We start from the raw sequence: 19,679 nt of genomic DNA on the forward strand, positions 1-19,679 counted from the left end.
TACGATTACTACTGCTACTACTACTACTAATTCTTTTTCTTCTTTTTTCTTTTTTTACTTCTTCTGCCAATAGCGCTTTAGTGTGGTTGTTTATGTCACTGATGACAGCAGAGACATTATAAAATAATAACATCATAAATATGTGTCATTATAGCCATGTTATCTCTTTTTGCGACATTATAATAATTACAATAATTTTAATTGACAAACTATCCATAAACCATTCAACAGCACCTACACAAAAATATAACCATGACGTAATTTTTTTTAAATTTCCGTTTGCGAAGAGTCTGGAACATTGACGAAGTTTCGAAAATAAACTTTTACTTTCGCCGTCTACTTTTAGTTCTACATATCTCAGTCTAGACAACATTTGATTATTTTTATTAAAAAACGAGAAGAAAAAAAACGTAAACAGGTAGCTTTGTGGTGAGAGGAACTGGCATGAGGTCTGACTCGGAAAGACAATTTCACATAGGTGAAACAAACAATGAAATGAAAGAAAATCGTTTAGAGCCACATAAACTTCCACGCCATTCTGATATAGCTCGAGTCTCCAGTTCTATCGCGAAATCCATCACTGCAATTAGTGGTACATGCTGCAACTGTACCCCACTGACGGCAGACCCAAGTGATTGTTGTGTTGATGAATGCTCACGAGGACATGATGGGGCTGATGTGAACGGAACATCTTGTCATTCATATCTTCTTGGTATTAATTAATAAACAGTGCAAGGGATTTTAAAGTTAAACCTTGAAATTGATTTAAAAGAAAATAGTTAATAAGAAATGAAACCGAGAATCCAAGCGGTGACGTCTGAAATTACTCTGAACGTCATTTGAATTAGATTGAATGGTCATGATACTAGATGTCAGTGTGACGTCATAAATTTGGAAATAGCATTAATAACAAAACCAAAAAGGTTCCAACACATGGGAGGGAAAATGAATAAATGAAAGAATGGATGAATGAAAAAATGGGGAAACATAAATTCACGAGGAATTGTTAATTTTAAAGGTACTATGTCCCTTTTGCAGCCAACCTCAAATTATGTAGAACTTTGCAGGAATTATGAATATGTCATGTATGTCCTATCTGTGAAATTTAAACGTTAGCAGTGTCCTCATATTCAAATTATGCAAGGAAACCTGTTTACTTGCTAGACTTCACTGTCAGACACTATTGATTGACTGACTGGCTTTTTTTCTTCTTTGGTAATAACATACATGAAAAGAGTTGTAAAGGGTACATGAACATTTGTCTACATCAATAACCCACTTCTTGTGATGGCCAAGATTAAACTGATTGAATCTTTGCGAAGCATAAAACGTATGGCCATTCGGTACAATTGTCTGAAAATCAAGACTATTACTTTTGGGCTCTATAGCCCTAAAGTGGATTTGACAACTAATAGTCGTTATTTTCCCACTTGAAGACATTTTCAAGCCCCACCTTTTTTAGGGAAGTTCTGAATTAGTATTATCTTTCAAATGCAGTTGGAATTTAACTTTTTCATTTTTTTTGGCCTGCAAATGGGACATAGTACCTTTAACATCATTATCAGTAATATTTACTGTGGTCTCTTACAAAAACAATTTATTTTGAAAAATGAAAGATTTCTAATAATAACTGCATCCCTCGATTATCATGTACTCGTTGAAGGGGAATCTATTACGAACAAGACCGGAAGGTGTGTGTGGGGGGGGGGGGGGGCTAATAATGTTATTCTCGGTTTAATATGTCATTTGTGATACATATATCTCGCTCTATTATTCACATTTTGAAAAATCTACGACCACGCCCTCTTCCATTCAATTCATGCTTTCCAATCCAGCCCCCTCGAAAATTGGATCAACGAGTGCCCGTCACTCCCCCCCCCCCCTCTCTCTCTCTCTCTCTCTCTCTCTCTTTCTCTCTCTCTCTCTCTCTCTCTCTCTCACTCTCTCTCTTTCAAATTATTTAACCTCTGATATTGCTATACCGTGAACGAATCGCACAGTTTTCAGAGGAAGATCGAGGATTGTTAGATGAGGATGGGGGGGGGGGGGGGGATGTAACATGCTTGGAAACATACAAATCCCCCCCCCCCCTACACACACACATAACCAAACCCACCCCGTCTGCCCCTGATTTAAATTGCTCTATTTTCATTTACAAATAACATAGTCTCAAATTGTGTTTCTGTTGCCACATAGGCCTGTCTCCTGAACATTTTCCCATCCTCCTTCCTTCTGGAAAATAATTTACTTCGAAAAGAGATGAGAAACGAGCCAATAAGACGATGCCGCCACCCGCTGAGCTGGGAGGCGGTTTGAGATGTCAGTCCCCGCCGAGCGAGCCGGGCAAATAAAAGGGCGCGTCGTGTATCCACCCTAGCCGCTCTCCGATATCATCTCTCCCAAGACGTGTCTTGGGTCGAGCTAAGTTAAAAAGGAAGAAATTCCTCCTTCTCATCTCCTTCCTCCTCCTCTTCTCTCCTCCCCTCTTCGTCTGGAATATTCCCTTTGGCAGCTTCACCCTACAGGGCTACCAGTTCAGTCGCCGCTGGAAGATTGCAGCCTGTATAGTCTGACTGCCGTAGTGCAGTGCATCGTCACACGCAGTAGCTTCAAGCGCTTCTGATTATATAGGCCACGTATACTTGTAGGCCTAGAGCATCACCAATCCTAAGGACGTAATCCCCGCATAGAACCTGGTATAGAGGAACTACGAATCTGCAAAGTCAGAAAGGTTCTTTTAGAATTAGCTATCTGGAAATAGCATCCTCATCCTATGTTACAGAGCTAACGAAGAGGCTTTAATTTTCTCTCGGCTGACGCAACATTCGTTAGATGAAAGGGTGATACTAGGAGTTGAGGACTATCATAGTTTATTGAGAAACAACCAGCCATCAAACGTCTTCGAAGAAACTAAAGGGGTTAGCACTTCTTGGAGGATCCGTCATCTTTCACAGTAAATAATATCGAAAAGAGCCTCTTATTCATCTTATTCTTCTTCCTCCTCCTCCGCCACCACCACCTTCTCCTCCTCCTTGCCTCCTGCTCATCCTCACCACCCTAATCACCCTCATCATCCTCATCATCTTCATCATCTTCATCATCACCTCGATGTCTTGGAGGTGAGATTCCTTGATCAAGGAGTAGATATCGTCTGGAATATACTGCCTTCAGACGAAGCAGATAGTCTGATCACCAACGAAGAGTGGCGTGTTATCAATGATGGAACTAAGGAAAGTGCTGTAAGTATAATCTGTTTTAAACCCTTGTGTTTTATAGTCATATACAAATAGTCAAATGTTTAACCAAATTGAGTCAACTGATAGATATATGAGCTTATGCATTTTAAAGTTTCAATCGATAAACTGAGATCCAGTTTGTTAAATCATGTTTGTTTCTATTTAAAGTGGGGTAATATTACTATCCCTGGTTTTAATTCGGACAAAAGGGATACTTCTTCCGAAGTAGCTGTGTCTCCAAATTTGATTTCAGAGAGGTAGTGAACATTTTCCTCTGCTTTTTTTGTACACACTGTACATTGTCATTCTTTACTAATCTACTAATCTAGGCGGGCCCAGTATTTGCTGGACCTTATGAGAAATCATATATATTCTCATATGCTAAGCCTTTAAAGGTTTCACTGACGTTTATTCCTTTCTTATTAGATATAAAATAATATCGTCGATTTTGATTCATTCACAAATACTAATGTACTAAATTGAATCATTGTACATATAAGCTGTAATACCTGTAATAAAAGTACACAGAGAGATACAATCTATAAAATAGAGAATGTTTAATTCACAGCAGTCGTAGATACTTGTGTGTAACCTTTGTCATTATTATAAAAACCAAGATAATCATTATTTCATATAACATGATCGAGAGTCAGTATTTGTCAATGATTGGTCATCGAAAGCAAAGTCATCTCAGTTTAGGAATCCGATTGTATGATGTTTCAATTACCCCTTCGCACATACTTGGAGTTCAACTTCATTCTCAAACCAGACAAGCGCGTTTTTGGCGCGATAAAACAAATGCTTGTAAAATCGAGACGAGCTGTCTGCATTCTGCTCTAGTCAATTTCTGTAACAAATTCAATTTTGTCGTATGGTGGGGTGTTATCATATTATAAGTTACATAAATATGATGTTACTTTGAATGAACCTCAGACTGGTGTTGCTCTTGCAGTCACGTTTGGAAGTTGATTCTTTTTCCTTTGTCTCACCGAAAAACGCTGCTATTAAAGTGGATAATAGCCCCCCCCCCCCTCTCTCTCTCTCTCTCTCTCTCTCTAGCTGTCTCCCCCATCATCAGTCTCACGCGCTGCCAAAAAGTTTCAAAACGATTGTGTTTTTTGTTTGTTTTTAAAGAAGAGATTAACCATATAATTGAATCGTTTTATTCAAATGTGTATTTCCGTCGCTGTATCGTGTATCGCAGCTACTTTTTCCACACGCCCTTTGCACTCTATTTTCATGCAAATAAATTCTGTTTTGCCGCGATTGTATTTGTAGCCCATTTCTCGTTTCATGTATGAAAGAGACAAAAAAGAAACACGGAATAGTTGCTGATGCCGATGTCTGGCTTTGACTTCAAGAGACACCTGGTTATAACAGGTATAACAAAATATGTGGGCGCGACTCAGCACGGGAGCTCAGCTGGGCATAAGAGAAAGCGTCTTACCCTTCCACAGGGTCTCTGCACGGCCTCTACGGGTCCGCTACAGGGCCGCTACGGGGGCCCATGATCTCTCCAAATTTGTCGGGGAATTAGGGTCGCCCCGGGGCCAAGGGCCAGGGCCGGGGAGGGGTTACATTGGGGTATCGCTTGTCTATGCAAACTACTGATGTTTAAATGTTTAGGTATTGGCCACTTTTCACAACGGTCCACAGACCTGAAGATGGTGGGAAATGGAGTAGCTCATATCTGAGCACGATCTATATCATTTTCATCGCATCATCGCAATTTTTAGGCTGGAAAACCAGAATGCAGTGTTTTTAGTTTCTTGAAAGGAAATTTAAATATTTAAATCAGGCCGAAGTCCGGCATTACAATGGTCATCTGGTCATTCATTAGTATGGAGTCGTGTTGAGCCTGACATATCGAGCAAAAGGCATGCACCCACTACTTGTTATGGCCAACATTTAACTGATTGAATCTTTGTGCAGCACAAAACGACCATTCGGTAAAAGGGTCTGAAAATCATAGGGTCTGAAACACTACGCATTAAACCCTGATATGCCCCCCCCCCCCTCTATCTCTTTCTCTCTCTCTCTCTCTCTCTCTCTCTCTCTGAAACTGTAGTAGCCCTCAAATAATGCAAAGGGTGCAGTTCAATTTCACCTCGAACATGAAAAACAATCATATGTTTTGATTAACAATGATATCTCGCCCATGGGTTAGCCCCCTAAAGATGGGAAGCCACGCCCGTTATCATATCCATATTTGAAATGGAAGACCACTAGAAAATACCAGATTATTCATTACTAGATCAACAATCATAACCCGGTCACGAACTGCGATAGGAAACGTAATATTTGTAATCACAGTAATGGCGATTAAAGACAGAGTATGCTGTTACATTTTGACAGTAGATTGGGAGTTTTGCCATACATGTCATTTGGATGCCCGGGAATCATTAGAAACGTATTATGAATGGCTGCGTAGATGTGTTTTTTAACGAAAGCATGAAACTGAAACATTATATTACATCATTATTCACAGAAAACTTTGTTAAACAAAGACGTTCCTGTAGCCGCGATGGTTTTCAGAGGTTGGGGTACCGAGGGGCTTTGGAAACAGGAGAGGCATGAGGGTCGCCCCCATCTTATGGCGACAATTAGAAAAGAAAAGGGGAGAGATATTGAGAAAGGGAACGTCGCATAAAAAATGAAGATGGTATTACCAACACCTATACACCCAACCAATCCGTAGCCGTGTTCATTTTGTTCACCCCCCCCCCCCCTCCTTGACCATGATGACATATTACAATTGTGCCTGGACACTCGTTAGGATGGTTAGCAAATCACTTTACATAAACAAGTAGTGTGAGTGCATACAAAGGGCTATATTTAAATAAATGAATGCGGCATTTTATTTTAAAAAGTCAGTCGAGTCCATAGAATTGGCCATTGATAAGTCAGTTGCGTGACAGTACAGTTCTGTTTGAATTCCGAATATTTTGTATTCATGTTTTACATCAGTATCTGTCATAATCATGGATTCGATATACCCCTGCAGAGTAAAACATTTATCTTATTTTCCACTCTGAGAAAATTCCAGATGAACATGTCTTGCCCTAAAAAAATTCAGGAAAATCAAGCAATTTCTCATCATTCCATTCACAAAATGTCAAAATGTCAAAATTTGTCTTCTATTCCTGGTGAAAAAAAAAATCAATTTCGCTCTTTTCTCTCAATTTTCTAATTTCGTTCCTAAACTACATCTCGGTGAATATGTTTGCCAGGGGCGTTGGAGCTAAACTTGTTTCGCAAGGAAATTTATCAATTTGTACCCAGGCGTGAGGCAAATATCTGGAGGGGTTCAAAGTGGCATTGACGCCCAAATTGCAAGGGGGATGGTTTTTGTTTGTTTATTTATTTGTTTGTTCGATTGTTTGTAATACTTGTTTTTTGTCTGTTTGTTTTTTTATTTGTTTCCCTATGTTTTATGCGTCTTTTTGCGTTTCATTCTCTTAAATAACTTATAGAGTTGTTTTTATTACTTTTTGTCGAAATAAATAAACTTAAAAGTGCGTTGACATGGTTGAGGTCAATGGAGAAAAATATGGTTGACCGCCATATATATATATATATATATATATATATATATATATATATATACATGAATGCAATTTGTAATCTGACTTTTGAAATAACGACTCTTGTGCAGCGGCCTTAAAGAAACTATGTGACCATGGATGTAATAACGTCTCCCATACCTTTACGGTTGGTTCCACGTGAGGCGTCATAATGTTGCCTGACGTATGGATGCGTCAGCGACTGGTGCAGTCTTCGATGCGCCATTAGAGCGTGGAATCATACCCCAAAAAAATAACGGTGCATACATTGCGTCGATTGACCTGGTATGTATGGATTTAATGCATTCCTAGACTTGATTAGCGTAGGTCCTATTGCAATTCAAAAAATAACGCCTCGTGTACAGTGAACGGGCATTGAACTCATTTCAAAACATATTCCGAAAAAAGATACCTTTAAACGAATCAAAATAAGAAGAAGTGTATGATTAGATAGATACTCTGTTAATACCAGGTCGTCATCGAGTATTAGCACAGTATACATAGAATGTGTAACTGCAAATAGGATTCTATGCATGACAACATTAAGCTGCATTCACTAACGTTAGTCAATGACGTCACATAAAGACCCAGCCTGTTCTTCGCCGAGTTAGTTTTAACCGAGCGCAGTGACGAAACCGAATTCCTGAGACAGCGCATCCCGCTGCGGCGGTCGGAAGTTCATTGCATTGTCGTATTCTAAATACGTTCACTGCTGACGAGAAAGATTATGAGTGAAATAATGGTAAGCAAGGCTATGAATAACAGATATCTAAGTCGAAATTGGGCTATGGAAGTATCAAATTATTTTGCAGATTTCAAACAGGGTTAGTGAATGCAGAAGGAACTGTTATTGGATATTTTGATATGCAAAGCTAGCCGAATGTAGAGTAGAGGAAATTAAAATAATTATTTGCAATGACCTATAATGCTGCATGATTTATCTTGGTTTGCCAGCTCTATATTTCCTCAGCTTATTATAAAGGCCTAGTAGATACGTCATCGGACTGTTGATCACGTGGTTCGTGTCCGAGTCCCACCACGGCACTAACGTCCCTTGACAAGACATTAATCTACATCTGCCGCTCTCCACCCGGGTGTAGTGAATGGGTACCTGGTAGAAATTTATTATTTGAATGCATTAAGCGCCTTAGAGAAGCTGAACTAAAATCCAAGGTATTAATACTACTTTGTGGGCGCCTTGAGACCCCCCCCCCCCCCCCTGGCTGGGATGGATAAGTGCGCAATATAAATGAAACAATTATTGTCATTAGTATTACTTGCTGTTGTTTGTGATAATTTACCCCCCCCCCCCCCCCCCACACACACCCGCTTTACACTATCCTCAATACGCCAATGACCGCTTTTAAATTTATCTGCTAAAACCGTTGGCTGAGTTCATGAACATAGTCATCATAAGTTCAATGATTGGATCAAACGAAGAGATACAGGAGAAAATTAAATTATAAGAACTCAACATTACGTCAAAACTCTCTAAACAATTCCTGGAAAGACAAAATGTGGTTATTGGTGGAATTCATCATAATGGTTTGTTTTTCATGAAGTAAAGGAGAGCAGTGATGATTGACGTGTTAATGTTTTTCGAAACCTGTCAAACAAGCATGTTTCGATCGTCAAGAGGAGCATGTCAATATACAAGGTCATTGCAATGTCGGGGGTAATGGCCGCTATGTTAAGTTTTCATGGACCTAGTTTCTACTTTCTTCTTTTCCTTCCGACTTCTCCTCTTCTTCCTTTCATCCTTTTTGCATTCTTCCTTGATTGTTCATTGATTTTTTTTCCATTTTGCATTTCGTTCTCAACTTTACACACTTTATTCTTTATACTCTGTCCCTCCCATATTATTATATTTTTCCTTAAATCTTAAATATTTCTTGATTCATGGAAATGAAGCTGTATGAATAAATGAATATTATTATGTTATTATATGTCATATGAAACGTTTCTTTCAACTCTGATCAAACATTTGTTTTTCCCTCTCAAAATAAAATTTCCCAACTTTCTCACCAGACTAAATTTGTTCAATATTTTTGCTTTTCGTGTACCATATACTGATATCCTGTAACCCGATGCGAAAATTCATCGAATTTTCACACTGTTTGTTAATTTCCATGTTCGCCTACAACTCACTCCTTCAAAGTAACTCTTCACCTCTTTGACAAACTTTTTCTTGCAAAATGTATGTAGGTCATTCCAATTTTTCGAATAATAGCACCGTGGAGGTGACGATTCATTTGACTCTCAGTCAGAGGGTTGAGGGTTCGAATCCCAACCCAGCACAAACTTGGCTGGAAAAGAAATTAGTCCACATTTGCCACTTCCATCATGGCAGGTGTTAAATGGGTATCCGGTAGGATGCAAAGGTCATTGGGATTCGCTGGCTGGCATGTTCCCCGGGAAGTGGAGAATGTGCACGCATTGTTTGTGTTGACAATACTGAATCCGATGACCGGTGTAATCTGTAAAGCGTTTAGAGACATTTTATTAAGCGCTAAAACCCTAGAAGATTAGTATTATTGTTATTTATATAAATATCAAAACAGGAATAAAATTGACTTTGAGTGAATATCTAAAACAATTTTAGGAGACGCGATAGAAATTCTGCTTGAGAACTGGGAAGATCAATTGCTTTTATTTCTAAAAAAACGAACCCTGTCCTAACATTAGTGCATAGTTGTAATTACGGATACAAAAAACGGATAAATGCCCTGGTTTATTCTGCACAAACCGGTCTCCAATTTCATCGACAGACTTGTGCGATTTGACCAGTTCGGGAGGTATATTTCTCTAAAAATTACCTCCACCATTCTGGAATGTACAATTGATTTTTAAATTTCGGAAACACTGTAATTTGTCTACAGTGAGCTTGCCATAGGCGAAGATGGCTCGCTGCGGGAGAGTTTTATCCTGTAAACCTCAAGCACGCTAAGGGAATTCCTAACGAGACTCGAGTGGTTAGCCTCCCCAGGAAATCCCCGGGGAAGAGCCGAGAGACACGGGGAAGCTCCCGACTGGATGGGAGAAACCTAGGAACACATGGTTTAAGATGTCAAATCTAGTTTAAGACATGGTCAACTGTGTTTAACTTCCTTAAAGATAAAGTTAAGTTATGGTCATGCGATTCTTTCGAAAGAAATGATGTGGAATCGATCAGAACAAGCTGATCATCAGTCTTTTCACACACAGCTAAAATTCATCGTATCTAGAGATGATTAGTTTAAACGTGTTTAACTCGACAGTTTTAAACATCGTTTATACGATGTTCGGATAGATACGAAGTCGCGATTCATACGCCACTCAAAGCAGGCTGCAGATACGAAGTTCGTATCTAAAGAGCTTGACATTTTATGTGTGAACGGTTATTCGTGTTTAAACGTGTTTAAACTGGATGGAGCGTGCGCTTTGTTTAATATGACATGACCTTCAATGCGCAATGGCACTACTGCGCATTTTAAGAGCAGTAGTTAATCACGAAACGATTAACGATCGCACCGAAATTTCTGTGTGTGAATGATGTCGTATGTACAGCTGATTAGTTAAATCCCTTTAAACTAATCATGTTTATAGAATTTTAGCTGTGTGTGAAAAGGCTGCATGTAGGATGTGAGTGTCGTGGTCGAGTGGTTCAAGGCGCTTGACTAGAGATGCGAAGGTCAAGGCTGTCCAGACCATCTATTATCTTGAGCCTATATCATAATAATTCAGTAAATTGAATTGAAGAAATGTCGGTTAACTATGTTTATCTATTCGACGTGGTATCTTACAGCATTTTTTTGACGAGCTTTTGATTTTACCAATACTCAATTCGAACCGCGGGAATTCTTTAATAGTGTTGATACGCCCTCATGCAGGTCCTGACCTAGACCACATTCATCCATTCATGTTAATACTTTCACAGCATGGGATTAATGGGTAAAGGATGGACCTCCACCACACAAACGATTCGGTCATGGTATTCGAGATAACATGTTCATGGTTTTACTCTTATTAACTTTGACATGTAGTCCTATGTCAAACGTGGTGATGTTTAATAAAGGGGTGTAAATAACAACAACAGATCTACCATGACCAGTTTGCCATCACCACCATGGCGTTCAGATTGCCAGACTTCTAAGCATCCGTCAGTTTCAAAGATTCATCCCATATCTGTGAACTGTTTTTTCTCAATACGCTAACAAGTGATTTTGCGGTCTAATCGTTCATCTATTACGGTGGATCATTGCTAATGATTTAAAGAGGCATTTTCCCCACAATGACATATTTATAAATTTGTTCACATTGTTTGATAAAGAATAAAATACTTGCACTAAATTAGATGGTGTTTTAAAATATATCTGATCATTTTTGTAACAACGATCCTTTTTTATTATTCCAATCGTTCATTTGGTTATCAAATTGGCAATTTATAAATTTCGCCTGAGCAGCTGTACAAATCAATTTGTTGATATTATTTAGCGAGCGAACCATAATTATTACATGTCCATTTTTTCCTGGCACTAACACGAAGTTGTTGTGGTAAAAAGATCTCAACTAGCGAGGAAATATGTAATACAATCATCATGGAAATATGGTGAAGTCCATTGAGTTGAACGAGAAATAATTGTTACACTTTAAAAGCTGGACGATGATCTATACCGTCAAACTGTCGTCCGCAGTGTAGTATGCCCCCGGGCGAGAGCTAAGGGGGCGAAAGGCTCAATGGGGGCCCGCCGGCTACGTACACGACATGAGTAATCAGATATTTACCAGTCAAACTTAATTGGTTCAATGCTTCTACACAGAACACACAGGATCAAGTCGAGTGTCACTAACGAATACAACACACGCTCTCAATTTAACATATTTAAAGAGAAGGTTGAGTTATTGGAAGAGGTAAAAAATAATTTGTGAGCGTTATCATTGTTATTATAAGTATGAAAGAACATCAGATAAAAAAATGTTCCCTGACCAGCATGGCTCTTCAAATGCCTTAATATTCTAAATATGGCATGTAACAGGATAAGAATCGGGACGGATTTTTATGCCACATGTTCGTGTAGTCCCATAAACAGACTGGGCCAAATTTCTTATCATTTTGATGATTCTAGAACCTTGCAGTACACACCAATACTTATATGTTAGATGATCAACCTTTTCTGATCGATTCCACACCGTTTCTTTCACAATTCGCATGACCAGAACTCAACTTTATCTTTAAGGTACAATAGTATTATTCTCGTTATACATTCCTTGCCCCGCTTGTGTTTTTAACCAAAATATATGCGTTCTTAAAGGTACTATGTCCCAGACCCATTTGCAGGACAAAACATGTAAAAGTTAAATTTCAACGGCAATTGAGAGACAATACTAATATAGAAGTTCCATCAAAACGAAAGGGCTTCAAAATGACTTTTAATGGGAAAATAATGACCTTTAGTTGTCGATTCAAGTTCAGTGTTTGCAATCACCTGAGTAATAATCTGATTTACAGACTCTTTTACAGAATGGTGCTGCCCAAAGATTCATTCAGTTTAACGTTGGCCATTACAAGGATTGGGTTATTGATGTAGAAAAATGCTCATGCACCTGTTACAGCTCATTTTATATATGTTATTACCAAAGAAAAAAAGATGTCAGTCAGTCACTCAACAGGTTTCCTTGCATAATTTGAATACTAGGACACTGCTTATGTTTGAATTTCACAGATAGGATATTTACATGACATAGGCCTATTCATAAGTCCTGCAAACTTTTACAGAATTTGATGCTGGCTGCAAAAGGGACATATTATCTTTAATTGGGAACACAATCGCAAGTATAACTCCAGGGCAATTTCTATACCCTGCTGTATCATGTTCGAATTACGCAATACGTCATTATCATGTTCACACATTATGTGACGTACATGCTTTTGAAATTGCCTTAACCCATTGCTTACTGGAACCTGGTGGTCCCTGTGTAAAGCCTATGGGAATAAGATAATTCAGTAGCCAACGGGTTAAATAGGTCGATTTTTCGAAAGCAGTTGCGATCAGGTTATGGATCGCCTATAAGCATGACATCCTTTTGGCCATTGTTAAACATCTAAACCTTAACAAGTTATTGATATTTTTGTTGATCTCGTCTTAGATTAACCGAAATGATAATAAACTAATGCTAGCCGAACTTAAGAGGACGAATATCATTCCTAAGCAGTGAATTGCCCACGTTGGCACAGTATGTTAACATCTTAATTAGATAAGGGCCGCAGTCATATGACGTTATTCCCGTATCTATTATGTTTGGATGTTACTTTCAAAATACAATACATAAACATCATTACATATTCCCCTATATGCATTTGTTGGTTGAATGCACGTCCCGATAACATCTTTGCCGTGTTTAATATATATATATATATATATATATATATATATATATATATATATATATATATTTAAGAATAATACCATGAAGTAAAACTATAGGCATTATGTCTTCTCTGATTCACAAAAGATCTCCCATTACCAGTAATTGAACATTATTTCGAAATGAAATCACCCTAACAGGCAGGTGAAAAAATATATACATTCTAAATTATTAGCTTAAATCTCCATACTTGTAACTCCTGTTCATCACTCGTAAATTTCGTTTACTTTGATCGTTAACATCTAACTCGGGTCGTAAGATTGTAACAGATTGGTACATAACAAGTTGCAAAGTGTTGCGCGGCTTTAAATCCCTGAAAAGATCTGCATAACTTTCGAAGTTTGCTAAAACTGTTTCCGCTACTGTACATTAGAGAAGAGAATATATATTCAGGAATGGTTGTTTCGTCCATGGGAATAAAAAATAGTATATGATATGAGAAATGAAATAAGACGCTTTTAAAGCAGACTCAGTGGGACGCCTGGCGCACAAGGTTAGCTTTATCGAGGGTCAAACAGAGGTCATATTATACTTTTGAGGAATTATGTTTTAGTTGCAAGTTGTGCAGACGAGATTTTCCAAAGCTGATCATGTTTAAGGTGATTGTAATTCGAGGTTGCTGCTGGTTTACGGCGGGAAATTTTTCGATAGAAATTGAATAGGATGGTCTAGTCACCAATCTACTTATTTCTTCTTCTAATGTCGTATGTAGGGTAATAGGTTTTTATTTCGTGTATTTGTTCACCGTTCATGGATTGAGTTCGATACTTTTAAACGTAATGCAATTCATGGCTTTTAACATGATAAAGAAACTTTGTACTTTGGTGTGTTTATAGTGCGCATATTATTATTTTTTAAGAATTTGAGAATCATTATTAGTGTTGTTATTGGCCGTATACAATTCCAATCTATATAGCGATATTCAATAAACATGATGAATATTTTCTTCTTCTTCATCTTGTCCCCTCTGTTAGACTAGAAATTGATATGCAAACAAAATACACGATAGCAACTATTTTCGAAAATAAATAAACCTAACACAATTCAAAAGCCTTGTACTTCACCGTTTAAATTGTGTGAACATGACAATGACGTATTAGCTAATCCGAATATTTCGGTTGGATATACAATTTGGTATCGAAATAGCCCTTGAGTTGGATTTTTCGACAATAGTTGCGATTGTGGTAAACATGAGTTGCGCAATAGAGTACCGAAATGCCAATATGACGTCATACTTCGGTACATTATAACTTTATACAAAAGTGAATAGAGTACCGAAGCTGTGACATCATAATTTCTTTTTTTAGAATTACATTTTTGTTCTTTCTTCATTTTCCGAAAGAACATCAAAAATAATATCAAAATGGCGAAAACCAATTGAATATGTTAAGTATTAGCTGAGATATGACCATCTGACCATCTGAATAAATAGATTTCCTATAGGAGCTCACTGTTATGACATTTGGACATTATTTTTGATGCTCTTTCGGAAAATGAAGAAAAAAATTCAGAAATTCAAAAAATAGATTTTTGATGACCTCACACTTCACCACTCTATAGAACAGAGTGGAGGGTGTCATCAAGATCCTAGAACAAATTAATCGTATCCGGACACCTACATGTACCCCCTGGACAACCAACCCGGATAACCACCCCTAGCAGAACCACCCCTCTAGAACAACTATCACCTAGGACAACCAACCTCAAGGACGACTACCCCCTAGGACAACCACCCCTAGGAAAACCACACTCTAGGACAACTACCCCCTCCCCCTAGGACAACTATCCCCCGGACCACTACCCACTAGGAAAACCACCCTATATCAGAAGTACCCCCAGACAACTTCCCCTAGGGCAACTGTCTTGTAGGACATATACCTCCTTGCCACTTTAATAGGGATATTATCAATCGGGGAGTAGTTGTCCTAAAGGGTGGTTGTCGTAGGGGATATTTGTCTGGGGTAGTTGTCCTAGAGGGTGGTTGTCGTAGGGGGTAGTTGTCGTAGGGGGTAGTTAGCTAGGGTAATCATCCTAGAGGCTTATTGTCCCGGTGTGTAGTCGTCCTAGAGGGTGGTTGCCCTAGGGGGTAGTTAGCTAGGGGTAATCATCCTAGAGGGTTAATGTCCCGGGTTGTAGTCGTCCTAGAGGGTGGTTGCCCTAGGGGGTAGTCGTCCTAGGGGGAAGGTTTCCTAGAACCCAAATTAATATATAAGGGCGTGCCAAAAACATGTAACATTATCTTAAATGATTCACACCCTTTTCAAAACGTACGAAACCATGAAAATCTTCATGTATAATGCCTCGCCCACGAGTTTTTTATTTTCTTTTTTCCCTTTGGTCTTTCACCTTACCAATGTCTATTCACCCTTTTCACGGTGAGAGTTGGATTATTGCATTTAGCTGAGGTGCGCACCTGCGCTGCCCCTGACTGTGATCCAGGCGGGAGCCATAATTAGCTCTAGCAGCAGCGAAATTGGCAGGTCTACACGAGGTGTCGTGCACTGGTTTAAGATAGTTAAGCTCTTAAAAATCAGGTGTCGAACTCTAAAAACTCTCAAAGACAGACTCACAACTAGAAACCAGAAACAAATACCATCAGTGAAGAAAAAAAGGGAAATTGTATCCTACGCCCATTGAGATAATTCTTGCACAAGCTAACGGATAGGCATACATACAGTATAAGGTAAAAGGGGGGTGTTTAGATCTGCTTATATGAAAATAATACAACCAACAACAAAAAACTGCATTTAAATGAATTGGACAAATTTTGGAGTTTTATGCTCCGTCCACAACCTGCATTTTACAACCAATATCAAGATATAAAGTATAGGCGTACGGTTGCACAATGTACGTCCGACCAGAATCTCGGTCAATACTCAAATTAAGCACTATATCTGACATGTACCAGCCGTCTATTTTATGAGAAAATGTTATTAAGTTTCATCTCAGCGCATGAATCATCATCTCTATATTGAGATGTCTTGGTATGATACAAGGTCGGTCGAGCATCTCTGATTGGAGTTAACCTTACTACCTTGAAACACTCACAAACCAGCAGTCCTCATAACATCATACCCTCATTAGGATATTAGTCCCCGCTAACTTTATTAGACGGTTGATCCCAGACAAACGAAGAAACAAAAAATTGAAAAAGAATAATAGGTAAGATGTCGGACAAACTACGGAGTTTCAATTAGGAGTCCTTGCAGTAGGTTTACGAGAGGAGGGTGGGGGGGGGGGGGGTCACTAGTCCAGAAATGGGAGGCCTATATAGGGAAAACTCTGGAAAGCAGTATCTCGCGTTGCGTTATATCGTGTAGTTTTCAACCATGTTTAATACAACATACTCTGATCGTGCTAATCGAGCCTATTCATTTTGCATCCACTTTTTGTACAATGTCACTTTCATACGGCACGTGGTACTTCATCAGATATAGAGCAAAAGAAACGAGAACAAAGTTTAGGCCACTTTTCAAAATAAACGCAATGTAATTATGACAGCTAAATACAAGTGTGTGTATTATTATGATTCGTTTTCGTTTGTCTGTTTGTTAGTTTGTTGTTCATAGTTTTGGTCTTTTAAAGATTGTTTTGTTTACTTTAAGAATTAGCTTTCAATTTCATTAGAAACAAAATCAAATCATTCCTCTTTATTTTGAAACTTCTGAAACGAGGAGTTGGTAATAGCAATTAGAGAATGCAAACGTACATGTCTTTAAGTTACAGAGTCGTTTAAACACAGATATGTCTCCATATTTAGATGCTTTGGGTATAAAAATGATAAGACATAGATATACCCGGTGTCTTAAAGTAAGTGAAGATTATAATGGAAGATATGATCTTCAAATGTGTCTTGTGGCTTTTCGTCAGAAAAGGAAACCGCAGACCCAGTGGTCGGTTATTCACTGTGACCTGCGCACTGCATGTCTTAGATTAAAGATTGATTTAAGGTTAATAGGAAGATGGAGTGTCCAGGATTCATACTTCAAGGTCACCGAGATGTCAAAGGTCTACAAGAGTCTGGAAGGGATGTTCCATGACTTTCAGTAGGTCAGGAAGAAATCGTTTGGAAGGAGATGGAGAAAGATGGAATAAAGCTTTTTAAATGTTTCTAAGATAACAATGATAACAGCGATGAATTCATTATGAATAGAAATAGATAAATAAGTAAATTAAATGATAACAAATACTTCTACTGATGATGATGGTATTGAGGGCGCTATTTCAGTTGCTGCCCAGCCCAAGATTTTGTGGCTCTAGAATTTTACATTTTTAAGCATTTTCCTCTGTGTTCCTGTTGTGACTGTTTCGTTATTGTCTTCATCAATATTTCTGGATTTTCTCTTACTTTGGTCTTCGTCTTCTCTCCTCTCGACACCGAGATCTCCTGCCCGAGTTCCGAGGGCAGAGACAACGACTCGTCAGCTTCGGAATTCCAACGAACTCAATATCCCAATGTGTAGAACCACGAGATATCGCAAATCTGTGATACCTACCATTGTACGGCTGATAAACTCAGATTTGAAATAAGCCTGTATATACCTGTATTTTTAAAATTTGCAATCCAACAATGCAATTCTGTTAATCACACCTAGTTTGTTGCCGAATTTTTCCTTTTTTTTAAACAGCTATTTTTTATTTTTTTTAATTTTTGGTGTAAATTCAATTTTCAATAATAATTATATTTCTTAATTTGGATCTTGAAGCAAATACATGTGTATTAACCATGTTTTGCCTAATTCTGCAATCTTTTATATTTAAATATCTATAATGAATATATCAATTACATTGCGGTTTGTGCTCTAGGATTCATTGTTTCATTTTGTAGTCGGTTTAAGTTGGTCTAAAAAATTATGCTGCATTTACGTTGTACGGTTTTATATTTGTATTATAGTTTATTAACATATTATCCGATTATTTCTCTAATTCTCCATTCAGCCTATTTCTCTGTCCTACTCTTTATCTGTCCCTTTTTTGTGTAGTTTCCTCGCCAGGTTCTCTTTCTCATTTCTCTACGCCCTCTCTCTCTCTCGCTCTCTTTCTCTCTCCCCTCTCTGTTGTTGTGTTACCAGTCCTTCAATTATCCTTTAGTCATTCGTTTCAATCTCTTCTCTTGTTTCTCTCCTTTTCTTTGATTATTTATTGTGAATTGACATTTATATGTATATGTTATGCTTTTGTATGTATCTTTTGTAAAATCAATTTGTTTCAGCCTCTGGCTGCTATTTTAATGTTTTTTAATCAATACACCATATCAAATCAAATCAAATCAAATAAGTAAAACATATACTACTACTACTACTACTACTACTACTACTACTACTACTACTACTACTACTGTGTTGTTATCATATGAGTTGGTGTTGGTTATTTTACCTGACTGCTAAGAAAGCATAAATGCTTGTTAGTAAGCAACTAGACGGCCGACGGCTTTAGGTCATCTCCGAGGGTTCTGGTAATGAGGATTAATGCCTTACCCAAAGGTACTAGCGCATCGACTTGGCTTCGAACCCGGGTCCCCGGATTACGAGACCACTGCTCTACCGACTGAGCTATCGCGTCTCTAGCTCCTACGTCTACATCTACTACTACTACTACTACTACTACTGGCACTAATACTTCTACTAATAACAATGATAATGATTATAATAATAACTCTAATGTAAGTATCCATATAGGCCTGGTCGCGGTATGTTCGTGGTGGAACTAAACTGTGTGACACAAGAAACAGTTTTGCATACCGTCGTCCATTATTTGCATATTGTTCACCATTATATTGGTTGCAGAGTTGTCACATTTGTCCAGACTCCATGACTATCGCACAACAAATGTTCAAACTATTCAATTTTGTCGGAGGGTTGCCCCAGGAGGTATGCAAAGGTATACAAAGGTATGCAAACTGGCTTCCCACTTTCACTAATCATGAAACAAATGACTACGGTTTGTATTCAGTTAGGTTGGTAAGCACCAGGAAAATTAGTTGAGTAAAATCAAACATAAAATGGTGTAGTTGTTAGCGAGTATCACATTGGATGAACAATGTGTCACGTGACACTAAACAAAAGTATTCAATGCACTAGCGTGCAATAAAACAAATTTTGTTTTGTGTGAGTGTGTGTGTGTGTGTGTGCACGGGAAAATGCGTACACAATTGAATAGGAATACCTCTTTTCCCTGCGCGTATCCCTTCTTCGTATTGTCTTATCTGCGCGCAACTGACGCGAATGCGACCTGATTTTAATCGAGAGGGCATCAGTCCAAATTATCGCAAATACCCTCAACTTTATATTACAAATATTGCACGCAACTCGTTGCGTTTCAAAGCATGTACTTACCTCTAAATTTAGAATTCCCTTCGTGCTACTATATTCAACATCGACATGGGCCTCGATGAAATACTGAATTGAATTAAATTGAATTTATTTTCTTCTGCGAAATAGAAATAAAATTACATTTTAGTGGTACAGCATTATAC

At 38.2% G+C, this 19,679-nt stretch overlaps 1 protein-coding gene across 2 annotated transcripts in view; it reads left to right on the forward strand.

Annotated features, from left to right (window-relative positions):
- Window positions 1-2,371: 2,371 nt before the first annotated feature.
- LOC579258 (collagen alpha-1(XXII) chain) overlaps window positions 2,372-19,679 on the forward strand; it is a 50,102-nt gene continuing 32,794 nt past the window's right edge. For both annotated transcript variants that reach the window (XM_030982712.1, XM_030982713.1), the window contains exon 1: window positions 2,372-3,239. In XM_030982712.1, coding sequence (XP_030838572.1) covers window positions 3,217-3,239 — 23 coding nt within the window. In that variant the 5' untranslated portion in view covers window positions 2,372-3,216. The remainder of the gene's footprint in view (window positions 3,240-19,679) is intronic.

The sequence above is a fragment of the Strongylocentrotus purpuratus genome, unplaced genomic scaffold, assembly GCF_000002235.5.
Source record: "Strongylocentrotus purpuratus isolate Spur 01 unplaced genomic scaffold, Spur_5.0 spur5_scaffold_13, whole genome shotgun sequence".
Taxonomy (NCBI): Eukaryota; Metazoa; Echinodermata; class Echinoidea; order Camarodonta; family Strongylocentrotidae; genus Strongylocentrotus; species Strongylocentrotus purpuratus.